Source organism: Corvus brachyrhynchos, unplaced genomic scaffold, assembly GCF_000691975.1.
Source record: "Corvus brachyrhynchos isolate BGI_N302 unplaced genomic scaffold, ASM69197v1 scaffold83, whole genome shotgun sequence".
Classification (NCBI taxonomy): Eukaryota; Metazoa; Chordata; class Aves; order Passeriformes; family Corvidae; genus Corvus; species Corvus brachyrhynchos.
Window position 1 is genome coordinate 2742962 of NW_008238464.1, and position 18744 is coordinate 2761705.

General features: G+C 44.3%; 1 protein-coding gene across 4 annotated transcripts in view; it reads left to right on the forward strand.

The window, feature by feature from the left end:
- The window catches only part of MAP4K4 (mitogen-activated protein kinase kinase kinase kinase 4), a 167294-nt gene that overhangs the window by 90216 nt on the left and 58334 nt on the right, over positions 1 to 18744 (forward strand). For all 4 annotated transcript variants that reach the window (XM_008635822.2, XM_008635819.2, XM_017737010.1 and 1 more), the window contains exon 4: positions 18578 to 18703. In XM_008635822.2, the coding sequence (XP_008634044.1) occupies positions 18578 to 18703 (126 nt within the window). The remainder of the gene's footprint in view (positions 1 to 18577; positions 18704 to 18744) is intronic.

Consider the following 18744-nt stretch of genomic DNA (forward strand, 5'->3'; position numbering starts at 1 on the left):
AGCAGGAATATTTTCCACTGTAGCACCTTCTTCCTGAACAGAGTTTTAGTGTTTGATTCTAGACGTGGTAAGAACTAAGTGGAAATCCTAGTGTAAATGCAGCAGCCCACAGATCTTCAGATAACTACTACCAGCCTGGCAAAGCACCTCAGCTCTGCCTGCAAGAGTAAGAGAGGAGAGTGTCCATGATCCCTGAAAATAATTTTCTCATGTGGAATATTTTACCAAATGGAAATGTAATTGGGCAGAGAGACCAGAGGCAGCAGGGAGAGAGTATGCTGGTGGCTGCTTGGCTCCCCCTGTGCTAACCCATCCTCCTGGCCAGGGCTGCAGGCAGACAGGCAGCCCTGAGTCACTGGTGTGGAAACACTGATGCAAAGACAGCATTATTAAGGAGTGTTTTATTTGTCTCTTGCATATTTTACCTCAGCTCCCTTTCCGCTAGCATTTATTGTAGTTGCCTCTCTTTGAGCCTGTAGGACAAAATAATTTTTATAAATGAGTTTGTTGGTTTTCACTCTGAATTTGTCTTTCTACTTCTCTTACTACACTCCTGTGCAACAATTTTTTACATATGAAGCCTTGCATTAATTATAAAATGATGGAGTCTCACTGATTCATAGATCAGAGGGGGCTGCATGATCAAACAAGTCTGCAATCAAATTTGAGTCCCTGAGGGAGATGTCTGTTCCTATGTCAGAACTGCTGCTGCTCCCCAATTCTGATTAAAAAGTTTGGGAAATTTACCAAGCTTAGTCTTGATTTGGCAACACAAATTTTAAGAGTTTGCACTGTTCATGTAAAAGTAGATGGGTCAGCATGTAAATGCAAACTCATTCTCTGTGCCTACAAATGTAAACAAACTGTGTGTAAATTCAGGAAAGGATTTCTCCCACTGGCATGAAAAAAAGGAGGAATAGTTGCATTTTCTATTTGTAAATGTTCAGATGGCATCTTGTTATGCTTCCTCCTGACATAGGTGTCTGTGTTCTTCCCATTTCTAGTTACTTTTCCCTAGAGATAAGGTTTTACAATACAGCAAAGACAGTTGGGTGTCTGGATGCTATTGCAGGGACAGCCCTGCCTCTCTTCCCTTCCTTTCTAAGTTCCCCTTGCACCAGCATCTATCGGGTCCCATCCTGTGCTCCACTTGCAAGGAAATATATATATATTCTTTTCTTAAGTACAGATTAGCTTTCTACTGTTTTTGCCCTCGCTAAAGCTGGCCAGGTGCTGGGTGAGAGGGGCCAGGCAGGATGGGGAGTGGAAGTGGCAGCTTCAGGGAGCTGCAGCTCCACAGGGAGCAGCAGCATCTCCACAGGGTCACAGTTGTGAGGCTGCCTGAGGAACCCAGAGCCATCCCTTTGCAGTGCAAATGCAGGAGGAAAGCCGGCTGCAGCGCCTTTCCAACATCTTGGCTGCATCTTTCTCAGCCACCTGCAGTGACCGCTGAGGGGCTGTTTGTAGTGCTCCAACCTGCAGATTTAGGAGTAAAGAATGGAATGTAAAGGTCTTCTGCAGGGATTCCTGTTGCAGTGGGGATCCTGCAACACGCATATATCAAACCAGGAGTCCCGTGGAAAGGAAATATATATGGACAGACAGATTCTTGATAGCTGTTTCAGAGATGTTTATTTCTCCAGCCGCATGGCCGGAGCTCTGCCGAGGAACTGCTACAGTCACGGGACCAAGGGTCCTTCTGCCCGCGCAGGGAACACAAACCAACCCATGGGAACGAGGCTGAGCAGGGACAGGGAAGCCCCGTGTCTGTGCCCTCAGGGCCCCTCTCCCAGGGCTCCATGGCAGGGGAGGGACCCCAACAGATTCCCCTACCCTCCAATTCTTTGCACTGTGCAACAGGCTATCTTAAGTCTGCTTGCTTGCCTCAGAAATTACTTCCCTTTCTGCTTTGGATGATTTCCATAATACTCATTGTGATTCTGAATTCCAGTGTTCAGGATAATGTCAGAGTGAAGAATCGCTGGGTGGCAAGCTCAATTTCAGTGTGGAGCGAGAAAACCTGTGCTGAGTTTGTGTGATGCCAGCTGCCTCCGACCTGGTGACCCGTGGGAGACTGGCTTAGCTGAACCTCATTGTGGACCATGCCCCATGTTTGCAGGCAGAGAGCCTTGTTAACCCTGAGTTTAATGGTGCTTTGGTTAGTGAATGGCAAAAGAAAACAACCCTTTAGTGGACTAATCCAGGTAGCCAAAGTAGATCTACCTCTGAAAGACATCTGTTTGCTTTAAGTGAAGGTCAGAGTCAAAAGCTCAGCCTGCCCTTGCTGTGTATGCTTGGATGTTACCATTGCTAATTCACTGAATGTCACTCATTCTTCCTTCACACAGTAGTTAGATATGATTTAAATCAGCAGGTTTTTTGGCGGTAAAGTGCTCTTAAGCTACATAAGGTGTTAGAGCAGACCTTGCTGTGGGAAACAGTGCTCATCTTAACATTGTTGTATATGATGCATCTAACCATTTGCCACTCTGACATGTAAAAAATATCACAGAGCCAAAGAATCACCAAGGTTGGAAGAGACCTACAAGGTGATCCAGTCTAACTGCCCACCTGGCACTATCACTGCAACCCCTAAACCACTGAATCACATCACCCAGCGCCAGATCCACACACCTCCAGGGATGGTGACTCCACCACCTCCCTGGGCAACCAATTCCAATGCCTGGCCATCTGAACAGTGAATTTTTTTTAATGTCTAATCTGAATCTCCCCTGCCTCAGTTTAAGGCCCTTTCCTCTGGTCCTCCCACTGAAGGCACAGCAGAAGAGATCAGCCCCCGCCTTATCACAGCCTCCTCTCAGGCAGTTGTAGAGAGCAATGAGGTTCCCTCTGAGCCTCCTCTTCTCACTCCCTCAGCTGTGTCTCATAGGACATGTTTTCTAGACCCTTCACAAGCCTTGCTGTCCTTCTCTGGACACACTTCAGCACCTCAATGTCCTTTTTATACATTTTATATTGCTAGTTCTGTAATAAATGAATTTCATACAGCTGATTGATAAAGCAGAAGAATGCAGTTAAGTGAGTTTGGGCAGCGTGTTGCAGTTTCATAGGAAAGGCCTCCAGACTTGGCATCCCTGAGGCAGTGCTGGATCCAGAGGGTGATGAAGACTGACTGGCAGTTAATAGGAAATTTTCTTAGATAAAAATGAAGATGTTTCTTCTACTAGTCTTCTCTGAAGCCTGATAATGCATGGGATGAATATACTTTGGGGAATTCGTACGTTCAGGAGCTGTATATTCGGTGGAGAGCAGAGATTGAGCCTATTGCTAAGGGTCAATATAGATCAAAAAATTGGAATTCAGTGTTTGAGATTGGGGGGAAAAAAAAGACATTTATTATCAAGCCTACATTCTTATGAATTTTCCACATTTTTTTTCTCCCGAGTCTTGATTAAGAACCACTCTGGATAGATTGGTTCCTGTTTGGATTAGAGGTCTAATCCATGATTGTTTACAAAAATACCCATATTCACCAGCCTTTGGAGGACAAATGGCTACTTAGGGTGTGGATAAACAGTCACAAACACTGTTCTTAGCATGGTTCCACGAACTGTTCTGTGCTTCTTGAAACGTGGCCATCCTGACCTGGCATGGCAGATGAATGGTGATCTCTTGTGTAGGTGTTTCTCTGCGTTTTTCCCCCTGATTGCACTCAAAGCGAGTAAATGTGTGACTGCTCTGCTTTTGGTTATCACTAGAGGGCTGCAGAGGGAGAAACCTGCTTGCCTCCCACATGATGTCAGGAGCCAAAAGTTTCTTCTGAAACCTGATACACAGCGGTGTAACAGAGAGCTTCGAGTTATGCTAGTAGGAGCTTACTGGTGTTCAGCAGTTTTTTTGCAACTTCCATTCAGGAAACTTCTTTCATAATTTTCTTTTTCTTTTCCTTTTTAAGCTTCTCTTTTAATTATCTTTACAAGATGAATAGTAAAACATGCATTACCTGACCCTACACGTGTGAGGCGAGTAGGGCTGCTAGGCAGCCGACACCACTTAAATGGTTTTGCAGCACGCTGCACTTCCCTGGAGGGAAGTGACTGGAACATGCAGGTTGTCGGTGTGCACGGGCATGTGCTCGCTCTCCAGGCCAGCACTGTGGAGAGGTGGCCAGAACAGGGTCGTGACTGTTGCATGGATGTACCCGCTGTGGTTCCTCAGGAAGAGTATCTGCTCACGAACCAGAGGCGTGAGGGAATAAGGGACGTATTGTATGAAAGACAACCTTTAGCAGAGTGTCTCGCTTTGAAGAGACTTGCCATCAAGTTGGAGAGCTGCCCTCAGCCAAGCCTGCTTTCAGTCAGGAAGTTTTATAGGTCATGAAAAGCAGCAATGTCTTTTTTTTTTCCATCGTGCCCTGCCTTTATATGCAGTAGCACACATGCACTGCCCTCACCCTTCGTGCTTAGGATCAGTGGCTCAGCGTTAGCCCAGGAAGGCCTGTGAGTACCTCCGATTTCTCTGTGGTGTGGGAACACTGAAACACATAATGGCTGCGATTCAAAGACAAATGCTAGCTCTTTGCTACTGATCACTTTGGCAGAAACCCCCAGATGCTCAGAGACTACAGATGGAGCTGTTTTGGGGAGAGATTTTGTTAAAGAAAAAAGGCACCCACAACCTTAGAATTTTCTATTATTATTATCAGTGGTGGTAATACTAATATTATGTTTTTCTATCTTTATGATAGCCTCCCTATTCTTCCTTTTCTTACTCTGCACCCCCTGACCCTCACTTTCAATTCATGCCAGCTGGAGCACAGCTAAAAGCTTTTTGTAGTAGTGCATCATTTGTTAGTAAACCAGCAAAGACAAGCTTAACCAATTTAACCAGCAATTTCTGTGCTACTTTTCTTTTCGAGTGGACTTCGGGATTTCTACATGTGCCTTTTGGAGAGACTAGGCTGCAGGAAACTGCAGGAGAGGAGCCTTCAGCCATGACAGGCTTTGTTCAGATACCTTAGTCTGGCAGAAGCTGACCTCTGCAACACATGGTCTTTCACTTAGCGGCTTCTCTCCGGCTGTTGGAGAGGTCTGATTTGCTGTGTGTGGGATTTCTGCTGCTTCCATGCTGCTTTATAGTGTTTCCAAACCAACCAGTGGATCCTTGCCTTGGTGGTGGAGCTGGAGCTGGCAGGGTTGCTGCAGCTGTCCCTTTGTGCATGACTTCATTGTGACACAGCTCTGCTCTGAGCAAACCGGTGTCTTGAACCTTATCCTTCTGAGTTTTGAAGCTCTCCAAACAATCTAGGTTTCGCCTTTTGGATGTAAATGCCTTCCCTGTCTCCCCCACTTTGGCTGGGCTAATTGCTCTTAGTTTGGTTTCAAATCAAGTGTGATTAAGAGAAGATTTCTTCAGACTGTCACTTAATCATGTTACCGGACTTGCATAGTAAAAATTTGTAATATCTGTTGGGGTGAATACCCTGAGCACAGAATTACAGGCCCTTTCCTGCTCATGAGTCATCTTCCCCTGAGACTCTGTAGTGATAGCATTACTTTTATTTTAACAGAAAAATCTCTGAGAAGGAGACCAGTTATTATCTGAACAAGAGAGGTCATATTTCTTGTTTTTTGTTGGCTTTTTTAGTTTTTTTTTTTTTTTTAAACTCCGCACTTTTGTATATATCCTTAAAGAAGGCACTGCTTTGCATGTAGTTCCCAGGAAGATGCTGGCTGGTCAGGCTGGGGCCATGCTTGGCAGGAGATGTAGTGGCTGCTGCAGGCTGGGGAAACCAAACCAATACTTTCTCTGAGGGAGATCAGATTATATTATGTATTGGAGGATTTCAGTAAAACATGTTACGCCTGCATTTATTTTACAGTCAGGTTGCTGAGTTTCACTTTTTAACAAGGGCTTGTGCTACAGGAGTGGGTTGTGCCTGTCTGAACTGCCTGCTTGAGAAAAGAGCCTCCAGAGCAGCTCACAGCAGGCTCATAACACACACGCACACACACACACATGCACACACATCCTTTCTGTGTCACCTTCCTCTTTGAACATGTGTGGTGCCCAATGAGTGGAATAACCAAAGCAAGCCCTGGCCACAAGCCTGAGGGAGTGATGTTACCCATTGCTGCCTGGGGAGGGTTGCAGCCTGCATTGGGTGGCGGGTGTGTGTTACAGTGTGGATACTGCAACACGTGTTTCAGACAACGAGGCCCGTGGAAAAGAAATATGTATGGACTGATTCTTGATAGATGTTTCAGAGATGTTTATTTCTCCAGCCGCATGGCCGGGGCTCTGCCAAGGAACTGCTCAATCACGGTACCCGAGGGTCCTTGCCCGCGCAGGGGAACACAAAACAACCAATGGGAATGAAGCTGACCAGGGCCAGGGAAACCCCGTGTCTCCCCCCAGGGCCCCTCTCCCAGTACCACATGGCAGGGGGAAAGGGACCCCGACAGGTGTGCTTCCACCTCTTCCTGGACTGCTGCATGGCTTTTTCTTTCTGGGTGAGGTGGCCTGGCTTCTCCAGTTTCTCTTACAGACTTTGTGGTTGATGTAGGGCCTGTCACAGGAGAGTTTTGGACTGAGTAAACCTCATTTTCTTCTTATCAGCATCCAAGTGTTGGTGCCTGACTCCCTTGTTCCCGTTTGGACTGCTCGCTGCCTGCTGTGCATACACACCTGCAGTTTCGAGCGGCTGTCTGACCATTCAGTATGTTGGTCCCTGCAGGTCCCCTCTGCTAGTTGTGGTGCAGTTGTGACAGACAAGACAAGGCTTGCAGGTTAGGGTCTGGCAGAAGCCCCTGCTTTTCAGCATGGGAGCAGCAGGGCAAAGAGCAGCTGAGCCTCACTGGGAGCTGGTGTTGGCGTTGGGAAGTGGACTTCTGTCCCCAAACTCCTGCTCCTGCTCTCAGCATTTCAGCTCAAGAGTGCGAGACTTGTGCTGGGATCTGAGCTGTTTGTTTTTGAACTGGAGAGTGAGATGCCATAGCAGCTCTGATTTTTGAAGTGAAATACCTTTTAATAAATGCTTGCCTGTTCACAGCCCAGCAGCAAAAACAAACATGTACTGTAGCATTAGGACTGTTTTATATTTTCTCCAGTCCTATTTTCTTGGCTGTTAATCAAGGTCTCTTTGTCACCTTCCCAGCTAAGGGTAAATGCAGCTGGGATGTAATATTTGCAAGCATTTGTTGCTTTTATTTATCCTGATGGAGGCAGAAAGGGTTTTCTTCTCAGGTGAGTAATTAGCTGGCCATCCACAGCTTCCTTGCTTAGAGAGCAGGAGTAAGGGAGAGAGGGGACTGTGACACCCTATTTAATAGATGGACATGAGCATCTTGTGGCTCTGTTCATTGTTAATTCACTCCTGCAGCACTGCTCAGCTGTGAGGTTTCCAGGCGTGCTTGGCAGCACCGACAACAAAAACATCTGGTCCAAGAATATAGCTCCCTTCTGCTGGCAGCTGCATGAAAATGATTTTGTACATCGTGGCATATCGCCAAGTGCACTTAACTTGTACACTAAAGTGCACAGCCTTTATAGAGCTTTGGCAGTGCAGGGTGATTCTAAATGCTGTGCATAAGTCAGCGTTAATCTACCAAAGAAAATAAAAACCTCAGCAACCAGTTTTGTAAAGAACTCGCTTATCGCACGTGCCCAGACGTGGCTATACCTTTGTACCTGTCTAACAGCTGTTCCTGTCTGAACACAAAGGAAAAGCTTTTTGGTTGCAGCCCTGGTTGTCATCTGTCCTCCAGGAGGGTTTGGCACAGACATGAAGGGAAATTTGCCCCTCTCAGACATCACCAAATTCCACTCATCAGCAGCCACATTTGTTACTGATAGAGGTTGTCTGTCTCCCTGCTTGTTTTAGAAAGGACCTGGCAAGTGCTGAAGAAAAAATGTTAACTGTGAATCAAATAGTTTGTGTGTCTGCTGGTAAATTGCAATTTGAGTGATTGGACCTGATAATTACAGACATAATCATCTTGTCAGTCAGTTGTAAATCATTTGGTAATGGATTTCCCATTTTTAAAAGAGCTGGTTTTTTGAGCAGAAGTATATTTTAGAGGTAAAATATAATACCCATATTCCTTCTTGCTTTGAAACCCCTAGGGTTATAAACATGGATCTCATTCATACATGAACAAGCAATTTGGAGAGGTCTGCTCCAGGAAAGCTGCTCTCAGCATACATATTTCTAGTTATTTATTTTCAGTTTATTCCTACAGAGTAGCTGAGCATGGTGTTTTTTTCACCCTCAAAGCTTCTGTTACACTGTAGGTTTCATGAATGCTGCAGAAGAGCAGGGAAGAGCAGAAATCCTGGGTCCAGTCTGGTATCCATCATGGGTCTGGGTTTGCGCTTTGCAGAAGGAGCCCATTCCTTCCCAAGAAGTAGCAGGTGGTTTGAGGGCTTGGACAAGTTTCAGCAGGTGTGTGCAGGTCTGATGGTGTCACAGCTGATACTAGTTTTCTGCTCTGTCACTGCTTTGAGGAGCAGTTCTCTCCAGAACAGAGAGGGAAGAGAAGGTGGAGATAGTGACAAAGGGAGTAGGAGTGAGCCTCCTTCTTCTGGCTTTTGAAGCAGTCTTTGCTTGCAGTGTTGGTGTTAGAAACCAAAGGCACTTTCTGGAGTATTTTGTAAATGGAATTTGACAAACCTGTAGGGCTTGGTCCAGTCTCCTCCCTTCTCCTCATCCCAGCCACCCACGGTCTGCGCGGACAGTGGTTTATTCATCCTGTTTCTCAAACACATGACAGTGGGCTGGTGTTGCAGCTGTTTTTGTGATCCCTTCTGTCCCTTATCAGGTGAGAGGAATGGGCCTTTGAACCTCTTGGGTCCTCCCTATTGGCACCTGGCATTTTGCATTTGCAGTCCTTTCCCTGCATAAGGCAAGGGGAGAAGGCGGCGGATTACTGACAGAGGCTGGGTGGTGACTAATATTGGACCAGAGGAGCTAAAGTGTTTAACCTTGAGGCAAAGATTACCTGAAATTAAAACTTGTAAGGACTTGTGCACTCACACTGTGTCATTCAATCGTGTTTGTAAGACACATGTACAGATTGGATGATTTCTTTTATTCCTGGGCAATTTACATATTTTGGCTGCTTCACAAAAGAAACCTTGTGTTGAATAAGTCAGATCATGATCTCACACCAATCCTTGCTTACAAGAAGTTTTTTTGGAAGCTGTAGCATAATCCAGATTTTTGAATTTTCCTTTTGTAGGTGTGAAACAGAGCATAGGTTACTGGCTGCACTAAAAATGGGCATTAAGCATGGGTATTCCTAAGCCAATGTCTTACCTTCTGTGTTTGCAGATGTAATGGCTGTCTGTTAGAAGTAGTTTCACCTGGCAGGTATATCTCAGACAAAGGTACACCACTTTAGAAAAGAAGCATTAAATCTGTTTCTTCATAGTAGCGGGCTCGGTGAAGTATATGTCACTTTATAGAATTGGATTGGTGGGCTGCAAAGAAAATGCAGTAATTTTGGGTTTTGGGGCTTTTCTTAGTACTCGTTTTCTGACAAAATGCAGGGCTTTGTTAGTGTTTCAGACTGAGTTTTAAATATTTGGAAGGAAAAAATGCTGCACTCGCAACATTTTAATGACAGTTCCCTTAATTAAAGCATTAGAAGACTTAGGGAATGTGGACAGCTGAGGGATTAGCAATATGTTACAAATTTCTTCTTCCACCTACTAGCTGATTTGGGGTCAGAAGACAAAGACCATAATAAAACTGGTAGTCTTCCAGCAGTTGTTTTCTTGTCTTCACCATTGATGCTACCAGTGACCAAAGCCCGGATTCATTCTGTCTAATTTTAGGGCACACAGTGGTTGTGCCAAAGCCTAGAGTGTAAGTGACCTGGGGATCTGCAATTTAACATGGGGAGAAAGGTGCCTGTGAGGGACAGATCTGTCCACCTGGGATGGTATTTGTCCTATAGAGGGGTAAAGGTCACTGGTGGGACTGTGTCTCCTGGAAGTATGAGGTACTTGCTTCATGGCTGCCAGCTGCTCACTGCCGACAGTTATGGTGGTACTTGTTTGTGCTTTGGGTTTGTTTTTGTTTTGTTTTGTAGTTTTTGTTTGTTTTGGTTTGGGATTTTTTAAAATTTGTTTTTATTTTTTATTTTATTTCTTAATGTATGATTGATTTTGGAGTACTGTTGCCAGTCTGCCTCCTCTGCTTTGCAAATCTGTTTGCTTTTGGCCTAAGTAATATCATGTACTGAGCAGGGCCAAGCCCTTCAGGAAAGAAATGGTGGCATGTGATGCAGTTGCTGAATTCCTCTTGTAAACTACTTCTCCAGCCCCATCTCTTTTTGATAAAAGATCCTACGTGAAACAGCCCTGAGGAAGGCCCAAGTGGGATTACTTTTCCTTCTTCTCATTTGTTCTGTTCCTGATAGGGTGTGCATAGTTATAGCTTTTGTGTTTGTTATCCCAGACTGTTGGGATATTTTGTTTGTCTTCTAGGATTTGGGTTTCCTTCAATGTATGAAATGAAAGAGGGATTGTAAATAAATCCCTCTTCCCTGTTCATTTACAAGACTTGTTGGTCAGTGTCGGTGTGAGGCTGATACTGAACAAATCTGTCCTGGAAGAGAATTAGTGTCTTTGTGTAATTATAGGTTTTCACGACATACGTACTAGAACAACATTAGTGTTATGCCAGAACTGCTATTTTTAATGTATTTTACTTTCTCGGCTTACCTTTCTGCTAATATAATGTCTGTGTGGCATTTGGTGCATAGGAAAGCTACTTTCACTCATTTCAACCTTTTGTTTCCTCTCTTCTCTCAGATGTTTTCCTTTTGCCTCCCTCTAAGTTTAAAGCTTAGTCTCAAACCAGAACTTCTGTTCCTTGTTGAGTCACTCCAGCTGCATGAAACCTGCAGAACTCAGGAGCATTTTACATCTCCCAGGTCCAAACTGCAGCCCAGCAGTGTCTGGACTGCACATGCGGGCAGGGACTCTTGATCCCCTCTGGGAAGGGGATCTGCCCTCCAGGTGGGAGCAGTGGAGCTTCATACTGCCCAGGGCAGAGCAGGGACCAGGCAGTGGGCAAATGCCTCCCTTGGCTTTGTCACCCCCTGAGATGCTGCTTTCCTTGGCATCAAATGCATGCTGAGATTGGAAGTAGAAAAGCCATGCAATTTTTTGGCATTGTGCATTTGTCTGTTTTCTTTCCAGCATCTGCATCTCTTCTAATTGTCTGAGCCCGGAGCTTTGCATAAAGGAGATTGCTATAATTTCCTTCCTTCACACACAGGCTTACTTTTAATATCTGCTAGGAAGGGCTTGTTCCAATCACAAGAAACCTAAGACTGGATGTAGAAATTGTATGGCAACAGGCATTTTCAGTGTAAATAGTAATGATGAAAGTAGGGGACTAGTCCTTCCCTCTTTTATGAGAGCTCTGAAGATGTCAGTATAAGGCTACCTTGTTGTGTAACTTGTAAGTAATTTAGGCTTGATGAGGATGGACAGTTGAATTGTATAGCTGGGACAAACATGCAATCTGAGCAGGAAACTCTTTTAAGTAATCATGACTAGGATCACGGAATTAGCCTTGGAAATGGTAGAAGGGATTTGCCCTTAGGAGGTTTCTCTCTTGGTTGTCTTTGGAAAAGCCTGTGACGTCCTGGCGTTTTACTGAGGCAGGTCAGCAGTGGTGCAGTTTCTGTGCCTTCAGAGCAGCTCATTCAGTGACCAGTGAAGGCACCGGAGGCACATCAGGCAAGAAAGAAAATATTGTTGTCGAAGTGACTGGCAGAGGAGGTGGTTTAGGGGGAAGACAACAGGCAAGTATTGTCTTCACGTGGTTTTTGGCTCCTTCCTGCCTGCACGTGATTCCATCTCCTGTGCCTGCACAATGCTGCTACACAGGCTCCGTGGGGAGTGCTGGGACCCTGCTTAGGAGCTAGTCCTTCCTCATGCCTTTGTCCAGCTCATTTAACTGCCACTTTATGGCTGCAGCCTCAGTGATGGCACTGTCGTGAACAACTCGGCTCATTTGCTTTCTTGTTTCAAACAGTGCTTTTAACATGCAGTAGGGAGGGTGTTGTGCCAAGGGGAGACAAAGCAGCTTCTGTTTTGTGTGTGTTTGGAAGTGTTTCTCACCTGCTTGATGAAATGTTGCCACTGAAGGTAACTGAATGTGGTCATAAGGACAGCACTGTTCTGTCAGCCAGTCCTCACAAAACTAAGGTTTTTTTGACCCTTGGAAAAGCTTCACAGCCATCTTCTGCAATTACCATGCCTGAGCAGCGTTGCCGCTTTGCTGTTCCTGGCAGCATGGCTCTGTGCCAGCAGCGGCAGCAGCTCGCAGGCTGGTGGGCAGCTCACAGTGACAGGATGCCTGGTTTCCAGAAAGCTCACAAATGGTAAAGCCCGTGAAGGCCTTTCTCTGCATGGGCTGTGGATGTGGACAAGGGGCAGAGGCTGAGAGGCACCCTCCCAGCGATGGTGGGAGGATGCTTGCTGGATGGCTAGTGCTCCGTCAGTGTCACTGAGTGTGTGGCATGATGGATGCCTTTCTTAAGAGGGAGCAGTCTGAAGGCCTTGGAAAAAGTCTGTGTTTGGGAAGGACTTGAAGGACAGTGCAGAGAAATTAACCTGCTGATGCCAAGGTGGGAAGAATATGTGGGCAAGGGGTCTCTGAAAAAGAGACCTTGCATGTGGAGTGAAACAGGCACGGGGAATGCTGGGAGTGAGAAGGTAGCACGGGAGAGAGATGGGAAATAAACTTACATGAGGTCTTTAGCTTGAGGGTGACAAAGCTCAAAAGCTTGTAAAAGACTCTCAAGAAAAATGGGATGTAATAAGAAAGTTGGAGGCTCTTGTATGTTAAGATTTAGGAGGGATTGTATATGGACTTGTTAAATGTTTATTGCACCTCTTAATTAAAGTCTTTTATTTAAAACAGTTTAGACTTTCCCTCCCAAGAAGCCTGTGTTTGATATTTTTTCTTAAGAGCTATTTTATGTCATATTCCCAATTCCTACACTTCGTTGTGGTGTTGGAGAGGATTAAGTTTTTCCACATTGCACTCTCTGCACTGCAAGCTGCTCTGCTTTATACAAACTTCCTACCTTGGCAGTCACTGGCAGGGACTTACCCTCTCAGAGTATCGTTTCTCTTGTGGTTTGGTTCCTCCTGAAATTACAACCTCCTTCCCGGCTTGGAGGCAGTGCCACAGCTCCCAGTTCAAGTACTGTGCTGTGTGCAATACTGCCCCAAATTCCTCGCCAAAACATCTCCCTTGTGTGTGAGAACTTTATTAATGACTGTATATATTATGGATTCCAGCAGCAGAAAAGGTCACCTATTGTGCTAGGCTCTATTCAGACTTTCTCTGTCCTGGACAGATTCTGCTCCAAATGGATGCTGGCCAGGTCTGGGGTGCAAAGAGGAGGGAGGTCATGACACTCAAGCAGAATGGTGGTTTGCAAAAGTTGGTGTTGTGAATTTGATTTATCCAGGAAGATTTTTGTTTGTGGTTTTTGGTGTCTTCTAGGACTTTTTTTTTTTTTTAATGTGAGTGAAAGGCAGAAATGAAAAGTGAGAGGAAGCAGAAAGGAAAATCAACTGGGTTTCTTTTGGGCTTTTCCCGTTTTTCTTCAACTAGCGTGTCAGGGGCAGATGGTGAAAGAAAGGGCAAGTCATCATCATTTTGGTGCCTCTGAAGGCAAACTGGTTTCCTCTTCACCAGTCTGGGGGTCCATGGTTTAGCAGTCCCTTTTCACTCCCAACACTGAGCTGAGGCTGCTGACTGTCCCTCTACACAGATCCCAACTCTGTCATGATCTAAAGATTCCCAAATTCCAGAAGCTACCACTGGAGCTTGTGATGCTCAGGAACTCAGCTTACTCTGAAACCCGAGGCAGAGTATTGCCAGCTGCCATTCTCCAGGCAGGGCAGCTCCGTGGGTATAGGCAGGCAAAGCTTTGTGAGCAGCATTGGGAAAGCAAAGGAAAGGAGATTTGAAGGCTTCCTTCACTCCATCCCGTTTAGATGGTGTGTTTGACTTTCCACTGTTTGGTAATGATATTAATTCTTAAAACCCTTGGCTGTAGCTTAAAATGACTGGATGCCATTTGTGCGGGGAGAGCCGAGATTTGTCGCTGTCTCATTTCTTAAATCAAAAAGTAAAGTTGCTGAAGGGACCAATTTGTGTTCTGCTTCATACTGATTTAGGGCAGTGTATAAATCATCTGGTAGGATAAGTAAACTTGCTCTCTCCTCTATCACAGAATGTTGTCTTGCTGGACTGTGTTTTCTCATTTGTATTTCCCCGCATCATATTATTAAGGTAAATAAAACCTTTGGAAATAGTCCTGAGTTTCTCTTCCTTGAGCTGGCAGAATAAATATCTGGCCAAGAGCAGTGTTCAGGCAGATCTTCCAGGTGGGGGAGTTTGGATGGAAAGTCACCACTGACATGCCCTGAGACATGTCTTTGCTCTGCCTTTGGGACGGTTGGCTTTTTTTAATTTTAAAATTGAGCTCCAGAAATAATTTCATTGTGCTATAGAGCTTGGGATGAGTGTTATTTCCCCCTTACTCCTCCAGGTGTGTTTCTCAGAGACAGTTTCTCATAGGGATCTCATACCAGTTTTAGTGCTGAAACAGGTCAGAACTGTTGTGCTTGGTCTCCTGAGGCATCTAGACAATGATGTTTAGTGACAGACTTGAAGTGATTTTTCTTTTCCTTTGGTTATGTCCTCCCTGATTCTGACACTTCTAGAGCTTAATTCTCTTCTTTTTCATCCCTGAAAAATGTCCAGCTAAGTCTTTCTGAATTCCTTATCTTCAAAAAATTTGTGTAAATAAGTGGCATTTTCTTCCAATAGTCATGCAGAGGGTGGGGTGCTACCTTTGGAAAACAGCTGGTAATCTTCCTTACATGGATCTGCACTAGTAGCGTTTTTTGACTGTGAGTTACTCCAGTGGCAACCATGGTCAGATACTTAAATCTTCAGCTACTTAAATCATCACAATTTTGTAAATGCTGAAGTAATAAAAATAACAAGTCATTGATTTGCCATCTGCATGCAGAAAAACCCACACTGATACTTAGTGTGCAGTGATGAATGGAAGAACAAGGGTTGTTGAGTTTTGTGGTGGAGCAGTAAGCAAGCTGATCAGATGTTGCTGGGTGGTTTGCTGAGAGGTAACACACCTGGGTTTATTTTTAGTGTGCTAATTCAAATGGTTAGAAATTATCTGAATGTACATAGGTGGGTTTCTGTGTGGGAGTCATATACAGGTTTTAATCTTACAGGCAAGATTATTTTGGTTAAAGAAATCCCTAGGGATGCTCTCACGTCCATTTAGTCTCTGAAAGAAAACACATGAAAAGGGAGAGGGAAGCTGCTCCAAGCTTGATTTAACCATGTGAGTCTTGCAAAAGTATAGCTTACTGCAAAAATTACTGGTAATCAGACATGCTGTCACAAACAGACAGCGAATGTATAAGTATAAAACACTTCTACCAGCTCCATCAGAGGGAAGACAAAGAAGGTTTCAATGGGAGTTTGTATTCACAGATAATGGCTTAAAGTGATAATTGATGCCAGCTGCATAAAATCACTAGGAAGGGCTCACCAGCTGCCTCTCTACTCCAAGAAAAAAGGATGTACTTTTGTATTACTTCATGAGAATGTCAGTCTCTTGCCTCAATCAGTTTTAATTTTCTGCTTTTATGACACCCTTGCCTCTGCAAATGGAGGGACTGTTAGTGGTGGTGGTGCAGGGCATGTGTTGTCTGGAGGAAGTGACAGACCTTCCATCTCTGAGGCTGACTCACATGTCCAAATCCCAGGACAGCTACCGAAACACCTCGCTCTCCACAGGAGGATCCCTGCTGCAGGCCGCAGCATAGCCTCCCTGAGGCACGTGTGTGCATAAGGAGACTTGTGCGGAAATGGCCTTATCCGGCGAGATTTTTGGGTGGGATTCATCTCGCCTTGATGCAAGACATCTGCAAGATTGGTGTCTGGATCTTGGCTAATGACCTCACCCTCCTTTTGTAGTTAGTGGGGAGAAGTAAACACCGGTAGGGCGTACATTGTTTGGCCTCTTTCAGATGTCCACGTTGGGATGAAATGACCTGTGCCCTGGAAAAAAAATGCTCCTGAATATGGAACAGAACAATTTTGGTCTGACCAACTTTTTTTTTTTTTTATTATTCCCTTTTTTTTTAAGTCTTCCACCAATTGCTGTGCCACACTGGTGCTTCAGCTTTTACTGTGCTGATTAATCCTCATAATAGTTCTGTCTCCACAAAGTCTTCAGGACTCATTGCCAGGGAGTTATCGATCCACACTAAGTAAGTGGAGTCCTACAAAGCTGGCAAAAATTACTGAATCCATTTATTATTGTAGACTGTATTTTGGACTGGATTGAACTGTAGGTGAGGTGCTATCTGTGTTCTGGACAAGTGCTCAAATGCGACTGAAATATGAATGTAGGACCATTGTTAGCTATAGTTCAGGGAGATATTTGGGGTTGCGGCAGGCCTTTGAGCAGGTGCTGTGACACAGACTCAGTGGAGAGCTGAAAGAGCAGTAATTGCCTACAGTCTGCTGGCTCTGTGTGTGCCTTTTTTGCTGTTTGTTCTTCAGGATTTTTTATGTTGGAGGGGAGTGGGCTGGGATTTTTATTATTTTATTTTTCAGAAATAGATCCTGTTTAAGTATTGTCATTTTGGCTGCTGTTACAATAAATAAGCACAAACAACCTCTAGGACATCCTGCCCATTGTATTGTAAAAGCTATTGTGTTCATGTGCTGAGGGTAGGAAATAATTTTAATCTAAGAAGTTCAAAATAGCAGATTAATCCAATTATACATATTAACCTATCAGCAATTAAGTCCCAAAGCATGAAGTTTAACAATGCTCCTGTTTATTTTTTTTTTTTTGCCTAAATGCATAGTTCAGAGTTTTGGTGTAGTATAAGCATGTATTCCTCCTCTCTTTTTTTTTCTTTTTGCATATAGTCTGAATAAATAAAAAATCATGCAACAGCAAGGACAACAGAAGCAGCTGAGGAAGCACCAAGTTAGCTTTTGGCTCAAAAAGCTTTTCTGACAATGCTTTCTCCCAGGGCTGCTGTTCAGTGGGAACTTTGATTTACAAGATTCTTTTACTATTTTGTTCAGTGTTCCAGAAATACACAGTATTTTACTTCAAAGATGCATCGTGAGAAGATCTAAGAATAGTTTATCCCTGGTGCATTTTGGGAATTCTGTCGTAATAATTTACGAGTAAGCATTGCATCCCACTATTAGAGTGTTTGAAATAATTGTTTGCTTTGTAGCATAGAGCGGCTTCTTTCATTCAAGCCGTGTGTACCAGTGTGTGTAAACAGTTAACATGTAGCTAGTATTAACATCATGAATAGGATATTTGATTGGTAGCGTGGTACAAATTGCAAGGAAGTTTAAGGCTTAAAATTTTATCATATAATCAGCTTTGACATCACAGGATAATCAAAATATGTGCTACCATTCCCATCAGCCAGCAACCCTAGGGAGAAGTTGTTTGAGTTCTTCCTGGAATCAGTTTAAGGTAGATGTTTTTCTGCTTGGATATCTGCAGATATAAACTAGGGAGCAAAAAGGGATATCTATCTGCCTTTTAATTTGTTGCCTTAATAGGTGCTTGAAGAAGACTGCCACTGTCTAGGTATGGGAACAGAGAGTTGGGGGTGGGATGGTGTCTGCTCCTTCTTCTGTATCAGCTGGCTGCCTGCTCAGACACCACCTCAGTGTGTGTTGATCCTTCCATGCAACATGTCCTACTGTCACGTCAAAACCAGCTTGTGGGTGTTTTAAGGAGTGGTTTCATGATATTACCCATTTCAGCTCTTTGGAGGGATGACCTCCTTTCACCTGAGCTGCTCTTTGCTTGGCACCTCGCTGGAGCGGGGAGAGCTGGGGGAAATCCTTCTCTGCCTTTGTGTCTCAGCATCCTGTTTACTGCCTGGGCTTCTGGTCTGTTCTTCCTGATGCACTTGCTCTTCCTCCACAGAGGCAGATGAAGGAGGAGGAGGAAACTTGTGCACGAGACAAATGCCTTTTTCTTGCAATAAGGGGAATTCCTGATCTCCACCTCTGTTTTCCTGTGCCAGTCCCATCCTGGCACCAAGATGGGAATCTGCTTTGGCAGCTGGTTGCACGAAGCCCCTGTCTGGCATTTAAATAGAACTGGTTGAAATTTCTGAAATTAAAGGAGAAAAAATGAGGAAGATGGAAATAATACTCCTCTGTCATGAATTCCCAGCCTGCTAGCTATGAATTTGCTTAAGGTATTACAAGCGTAGGGTTTTTGAAGCAGATTATGCCATGTTCCATCACTGGGTCAAATCCATTACATCCTTTATTTGGTTTTTTGCGGTACTGAAAACTTGGGAAGGACCTGTTTCAGACCATCTCAATAGACAGGATTTTGATGGCATGAACATCAGAGGGGTTTATGGAACATGATGCTGTATGAATTGAACTTTAAAAAAAATCTACTTGTGTGAAAGTGAAGAATAAGTCAATAATGCACATGATATACTAAACATATGGGGGTTTGTTTTATTTTTTCCAAAGGATGAAGAAGAAGAAATCAAACTGGAGATTAATATGCTAAAGAAATATTCTCATCACAGAAATATTGCAACTTATTATGGTGCTTTCATTAAGAAGAGTCCTCCAGGACATGATGACCAACTGTGGGTAAGCAGATGTTTTTCAGGCATGTTCTTAATTCTTTCCCT